General features: G+C 35.2%; 1 protein-coding gene across 1 annotated transcript; it reads left to right on the top strand.

Moving 5' to 3' along the window:
* Positions 1-1,024: 1,024 nt before the first annotated feature.
* Positions 1,025-7,532, top strand: LOC107680215 (gastrula zinc finger protein XlCGF7.1-like). The gene is made up of 2 exons (XM_016476013.1): positions 1,025-1,047; positions 6,609-7,532. Exon 2 carries the CDS (start codon positions 6,614-6,616, stop codon positions 7,361-7,363), a length of 750 nt encoding a protein of 249 aa, XP_016331499.1. The 5' UTR covers positions 1,025-1,047; positions 6,609-6,613; the 3' UTR covers positions 7,364-7,532.
* Positions 7,533-7,873: the final 341 nt, after the last annotated feature.

Here is a 7,873-nt window from a genome sequence, read left to right as displayed (position 1 = left end):
TATAACAGTAAAATAATGAGGCCTACAAGTTTTTGGCTATGGCACTAAAAAATGCATCAAACAAAAATTTAATGGTTCTAACTGTATCTGATTGCACACAATTAGCCAACATGTATTTAACCAAGAATTCAGCTATGAATAACTTTGGCAAGGCTTTTTTGTTTTGTTTTGTTTTTTTTTAATCTGCCTCTGTGTGTGTGTGTGTGTGTTTGTGAGTGTGTGTTTCATGTACTTTTGATTTGTTGGCGTGTGAACAGGACTTTTATTTTGGTACGGCGCTGTGACGTCATAAGGCAGCGTCGCACTCCAGCAGCTGTTGTGATCCGGCTGAAGAAAGGTTTGTGTTTTACTGCGTTTAAATCACTGCAAACCGTCGAGTCTGTTTAATAGTTCTTGCAAGCGATGTAAATGTAATTAATTGTCTGCGCGCGCTGACAAAACCGTGTAAATACAACGAGATCAACAAACAAACGCGATTATGAATGAAACTTTTATGAATTTCTTGTGTCTGTTTATAGTGTTTTGTCTAATTATGGCCTGGCGTCACAGACAGGGCTTAGGTTAAGCCAGGATTAGGCCATAGTTCAATTATGTAAGTAGTTTTTATAAACGTGCCTTAGAAAAAAAAAATTATTTGTGCTGAGCATCTTAAAACAATTGCAGGGACATATTTTAAGATCAGTCAGTGCAAGTTTCTTTCATCTGAAAGAGCTCAGACTTAAATTTTAGTCTGAGACTAGTCTTCAGCCTTGCCTGTGAAGCCAGAGCTAGCCGAAGCCATTAACTCTCACTCTGACTGACTCCCTCACCAGTGTGCTAACTACTGAACTAGGGAGCTGATTGAGACACACCCACTGATTTAGTTTGTGTTGATCTATCTTTAAATATTCTCATCTTAAACATGACAGCGTGTGGATCTCAGCAGGAGTTTTTTCTGTGTGGTTGGACACACTGTTATAAAGATGGCGTTTATTAAAGAGGAGAGTGAAGACGTGAAGATTGAAGAAGCATTCAGAGTCAAACATGAAGATACTGAGGAACACACAGGTTGGTTTTCATTCTCATTCGATGCTTATTAAAATGCCAAGCTCTACAGAGAAGTGCATTATATTTTAAGCATATTCAAGGGTGTAAAATACTTGAGAAATTTTACTTCATTACTTTTGGGGGTTTTGTATTTTACTGAAGTACAGTTTAAATGTAAACTTCTTGTTTGATTACATTTCTGAAGAAAAAAAAAAACCTTTGTACTCAATATAATTTAATTTTAACTTGCTTTTTATTTTCTACCATCTTAAACATGTTAAATATGGTCAACAGAAGCTCAGACGTGTGCTTGACGTGCGAGAACCAATGATGATTGTGTTCATGAATCTGAGGAAGCATACTGAAGTAGCAAAAAAAAAGTAGCAAAGTCGCTTTTACAAAAAAAAAAAACATTACTTTTGACCGTTTTATATAACCATTAGCTGTCTGTAGTATTAAATGCACAAGATTGAATGCCAAAAAAAAAGGCTCAGTGAATTTACATTCAATTATTATTTTGGTTGCAGTGCTTTCTTTCTTTATTTCTTTAAATAAAATGTTACAATTCTTCAAAAATTGTTTAAATGAACACTGTACGTTAAATTAATTGTAAATCATGTTTAATGATGTTCTTACACGGAAGTGGATAAGTGGTATTATAATGACATATCGAGTAATAATTAGGGCTGTCAGCGAAATATTTTTTAAATTAAATAATTACATATCAATAATTGTGAAGAAAAAAACTAAAATATTTAAAAGTTAATTATTTCAGACGTGGGCATTGAATACACAACACAAAACTTGGCCTTTTCAAAAAGTTTTAATTCTGTCACTTATCATTATTTCACAACACATTGTATTCTTTCTGCATGTTTCTGGCTTCTGCATCACATCTGGCTCATTAACGGGATAGTCCACCCAAAAATGAACATTTCTCATCATTTATTCACCCTTGTGACGTTTCAGTTTTACGTGACTTTCTTTCTTCAGATGAACACATATAAAGACTTAATGCAAGTGCATGAGAACACTTCAAAAACCACACAAATTGAATACGACCATAAAGTTTAAAATCGGGCAGCGCCAGAGAATTTTGTGCTAGATCACTGACAGGGAGCTGGGCAATTAATAGTAAATATGACCAAAACAGATTATTATTATTATGAATAAAATAAATCACCCACTCGATTTTGTAACATTTTATTACATGATTATTTAACTCATCACAAATTAATTACAATTTTTCATTTTATAAAATTAATCAAGTAGCCTAGATCAGGCAGTTGCCAAAGATTTTTTTTAGTCCGCCTAGAATCCACTGAACAATTTTTTTCGGTATTTCGGCATGTGAGTCAAAGGCAATATGACATCAGAAAGCACTAGGGATATATTTACTTCGCTCTCTGTGTTGATGGCCAAATGTGCCACGCTGCTGTTTTGGGCATTGCCACAGCTGCTTCTCAGATATGTAGGAAACAGGACAAAGTGTCTCACACATAGACTGTATAAAAACATGGACGTAGTGTCCGTGATGTCACCCGTAGATTTCCGAAGAGCGTTTTTGAAGCTCAAAATTGGGCGGAGGCGGCCGTCGCCATCTTGGCAGCGCGTCACTCCCGAGCAGGTTGCTGAAACCACGCCCACCTAGCTCGACGGTGGTGACAGCAGCGGCAATCCGACAGAATAAGAACAAGAAATATAAGTTAGCAATCAAATGAAATCAGTATAATCAAAATTAATTTGTAGAGGTGGCACAGAAGAACACAAAAGTGGCTTGGTGTACTTTCAGACATTTAATGAGGCTCAGAAGTGGAATGAGTGCAATTAAATCCATAAATTCATGATGATATTAATGTTTTAAATATATAATTTTGAATATAGAAATATTAAATGATTTAAATAACTGAAAAGATACTTTAAAAATGTAACTAAAACTGCCAGCCGGTGGCGGCAAGTCACTGATTTTTATCACTGAATCATTCATTCAATTGATTAATTCGAATGGCTGATTCATTCAGGAATGAAGCAAGTGACAGTATTTATGAATGGGTAATCATGAATCACTGACTCACTAGATTCGTTTAAAAACGCAGTTCATTCATAAACGAGACACCGTTGTGTTTGAGTGGACGCAGCGGCTGAGCTGTGACTTTTTTTCAAACTGTTTTCGACGACGAAATAGAGCAAAATCGGACCATAGTGTTATAGTCAGACAATGTATGTCACTTAATATTAACTTCTTGTCTATTTAACTGTTGTATTAAATCAGTATCACATTTACAAACTCCCTTAAAAATAATTAAAAGCTGGCACTCATCTTAGTTCATCTCGAGCTCACATCTCACAGTTCTTTATTTAAATAACAGAATTATTTTATTTTTGATACTACAGCAAAAACTAGTAGCATATAGGGATGTAACGATTCACTCAACTCACAATGTGATGCGATCCACGATACTGATTTCACAATACAATTTCCTAGATAAAAGACAAATTATAAATGAAAAGGTGTCCTTTTATTATTTCTCCAACAAAATGCTACACATTTCTTTGTGAAATTGAAATATGTCAAATAATAAAACTAACTTGAAATTTTTAAACAAATCCCAAATTAAATAATACAATAAAATAAATATCTTCATATAAACAAAGGCTTTGGCTGTGCCTTTTCCATTTAAAATCAGAGGCAACCACTGCATTTTAATCATGATCCAAACAATTTTAACAAAATTAGATTTAAGACAAATTATAAATTAAATGTGTCCTTTTATTATTGCTTGGACAAAATGCTCCACATTTCTTTGTGAAATTGAAATATGTCAAATAATAAAACTAACTTGAAATTTTTAAACAAATCCCAAATTAAATAATACAATAAAATAAATATCTTCATATAAACAAAGGCTTTGGCTGTGCCTTTTCCATTTAAAATCAGAGGCAACCACTGCATTTTAATCATGATCCAAACAAAGATGCTAAATACATGTTATTTAGATTGCAATTAGATTGTATAATTTCGAAATTTGAAGCAAAAACAATGGTCTGATTTTAGCTTTGTGAATGAGACTCAAATGTCACTCTCCGACAGCAGGTGGCGCTTATGGAACAGCAGGTATTTATAGGCTGCTGCCCCTTTAAGACCGAATGCGCGGATCCAATATAATGATGCACTTGAGATTTCTTTCACCACTGTTTACGTTCACTTAAGACATAACCGACTGTGTTTACGAGAATACTTTCCGAGACTGTTATTTTGAGATAATTTTGTGTGTATGTGTTCATTCAGCTGCAAGGATATGCGAAAGAGGAATCAATTCTGTGTACGCGCATCGTCTGAAACGTGGCTCTCTGTGCGCGCTTCTAATGAGTGTGAACGGTTTAAAACACTTGAATGTTTAAATCGGCAAGACTTTGAAACACGTGCAAACGATCAGCTATGATCTGTTTTACCCCAACAAGCTAGTGAACAACGCAAATTGAGGAATTAATTTTATATCACTGTTCAAGATACATTTTGGTAGCCCGAATGGAAAACACAATAGCCCCGGGACGTCGGGCTAGCGATTTTGCGAGCCCTGGTACAGGTTCTGTACAGATTACTGAAAGGTGAAAAGTGTCATCAATCCGAACTCTTTCCCGTTACCTAGGATGAAGTGTTGTATTGATTGTGTTGCTGTCTTTTTCTGTGTAACGAAAGTAGACTTGTTTTAAGGGTCACCAGTGCCACATTTGTTACGCCGGATAACTTCCTAAAGTATATGGTTATGGTTTTCAGGACGAATAATGCTTCAGCTACTTTTCAGAGATCAATGCGGAAAGCATTATTAGCATAAACTTTTTTTCAGTTATTCCAAAGAATACAGTTAAAGGGGAAGCCAACACGAGAGATTATACAGTTCTGAAGCAAGAAACAAGGGGTTATCCCAACGATATACCAATTATTGATTGTCTTTATACGCAAACAGCCATATGCTCTGCATATGGATGTGACTACACCACTGATCTAACAACACTGGAGTAGAGATGTAGCACATAATCAGAAAGTAGTTAATATGTAAGTTTAATAAGGACAGTTTATGTGCTTAAATCCTTAAATGTGAATTTCTCTGATTCCTTTTCATTAGATTCCTTTTTTTCTGATATTTTAGACAAATGGTAGATTTGTCCTGGGCCAAACTGTGCTTGTTTTTGATAAAGGGTTTAATAACTGTGAGCATGAACGTTTTTGGGAGGTGTCCTAAACAAAGAAAAAGAGTTTACAATATTGATAAAGAGTTTCTAAAATTATATGCATCACCTCCTTCAATAGATTAGTGCATATACTATCTAGCATACATGTTGGTTAAAGCAATAAGCCGCTTATTGCTTTTAGAAAATGGTTATTCCATATATGTAGCAGTTTCACAAAATAAAACAAGACAAATAAAATGTTAATTGACCGGTCCCACTTTATATTGTGTCCCTAATACCTGTGTACTTGCATGTTACTAGATGTGTACATAGTATGTAACCACAGTGTAAGTACACATTGGTACATAGTAGCTACAGCTCTGATGTATGTGTAACTACACATATGTAACAACCCACTGAATGTTATGTACAAATGTGTAACAGGACCTTGGTAACAACACTTTCTGGTAATGAACGTATAAATGTGTAACAGGACTAACGGCACTTTTTGGTAAAGAAAGTGTTACACTTTATATTAGATTTATCATGTAATTACTCTGATGTTATACAGCAGCGGCCAGTAAGTTGGGCTTTACATATAAATTGTGGTTGGTGTCCAGAATGTTAAACTTTATATTAAGTGGACAGTTCCTGAGGAGTTACCATGCAAGTACACTGGTATTACAGTGGTGCTCCAACTCCAACTCGAGATCCAACTCCTCCCACTTTACATATCCTTAAACCTACCCATTTCCACCCCTAAACCTACCCATCTCCGCCCCCTGGATCAAATGGTTCCAATTACTCTTAAACATATTGTTGTTACAAAATGTAGTTATATAATTCCTGTTAAACGAGTACTTGGTAAAGTGAAAAAAAGTGTTGTTACCAATGTCCTGTTACACATTTGTACTTACACAAACCATCCTAAAGGGGTTGTTATATGTGTGTAGTTACAGAAATATTACAGCTGTAGATACTATGTACCAATCGGTACCAATTTCGGTACCAAAGCAAAACACAAAAACATGCTAATTGAACAACATTTTTATTAATAACGTTAAACAAAAATTAAATGTACAAAACCAATGCCATTCTTTATACTTGTTTACTTTTTTCATACTTTTATTACTTGTGGAATAACTTGAAACAATTTATTTTTTTAGTACCGACTTGGTACCGAAATACCGGGTCTTTTGACAACACTAGTTGTTACATGTGTGTAGTTACAGAAATATTACAACTGTAGATACTATGTACCAATGTGTACTTACACTGTGGTTACATACTACGTACATATTTAGTTATTTTGTAAGCACACAGGTATTAGGGTCACTTGATATAAAGTAGGACCCTGTTTCTGTTCTGTTTAAACTGGGATAATTTTAATTTGTCTTTTTTCACCATAGACCTCATGCTGCTAAAAGAGGAGTGCATAGTACCGAATGAAACGGAAGAGAAAGAACAATACGAGACTCATCATGATTTTAAAACCGGAGAAGAATCTTTCAGTTGGCCACAGATTAAAGAGACTTTCTCACAGAAAACAGCTCATGAAACAGGAACTACAAGTTATTTCACCCCTTTTCACTGTGAAAAGAGTTTTGATGAACATGGAAACCTTAAAGTCCACATGAGAGTTCACACTGGAGACAAGCCTTACACCTGTCCGGAGTGTGGAAAGAGTTTTGATCATAATAGAAACCTTAAAGTGCACATGAGAATTCACACTGGAGAGAAACCATATTCCTGTCTTCAGTGTGGAAAGAGTTTCTATAATCAGGGAAACCTTAAAGTGCACATGAAAATTCACACTGGAGAGTGTCCTTTTATCTGCCAACTGTGTGGAATGAGCTTCATTCATAAAGGATTCCTTAATAGACACATGAGAATTCACACTGGAGAAAAGCATTACGTGTGCCATCAGTGTGGAAAAAGTTTCAATCGAATAGGAACTCTTAACAGGCACATGACAATTCACACAAGAGAAAACCTTTATACATGCCCTCAGTGTGGAGAGAGTTTCGATCTACATGAAAGCCTTAAAGCCCACATTGGAGTTCACATTGGAGAGAGTCCCTTCACCTGCCAACAGTGTGGAAAAAGTTTTACTCGAAAGGGAAACCTTAGCAGGCACATGAGAAGATTACACTGCATTTGTTAAACAAAAACTTGATCAACACACGAGGATTCATTTGAGAGAACTGTTTTATGTCATCAGTGTGGAAGGAGTTTCGCAGACATGGAAATGAAAGTGGTTAACGTTGTTTTTCATCAGTAGTATTATTTGTGATTTTAATTTTGTGAACGGGAGTTCCTCTTTTGCCATGTTATAAGCCGGGCGTCGGGTGGTTAACATTCAACCCGTTCTTTTTCATCAGTAGTATTATTTGTGATTTTAATTTTGTGAACGGGAGTTCCTTTTTTGCTGTTATAAGCCACAACAACAATAAAACCGTACGATAGAATGACAAACTAGCTTAAAAAAAAAAAGTTTATTAACAAAAACAAATAAGATGAGGCATGGCATACACCACATGCTGTATTATATACTGATTAATAAAAAATCAGATAGCCTAAAAAAGAAAAAAGAGAGCCTCCATAGCGTAACGTGAGGTAAACAGCAAAGATAAGCGTTATTTTACTTTACTTTAGATTGAAAACCATCCATCGT

This window comes from Sinocyclocheilus anshuiensis, unplaced genomic scaffold (genome assembly GCF_001515605.1).
Source record: "Sinocyclocheilus anshuiensis isolate Anshui unplaced genomic scaffold, SAMN03320099.WGS_v1.1 scaffold492, whole genome shotgun sequence".
NCBI classification, from domain to species: domain Eukaryota; kingdom Metazoa; phylum Chordata; class Actinopteri; order Cypriniformes; family Cyprinidae; genus Sinocyclocheilus; species Sinocyclocheilus anshuiensis.
This window is presented reverse-complemented; position numbering and strand designations above follow the sequence as displayed.

Coding starts and splice junctions, on each gene's coding strand:
- LOC107680215 (XM_016476013.1), top strand. CDS start 6,614: ATGCTGCTAAAAGAGGAGTGCATAGTACCGAATGAAACGGAAGAGAAA.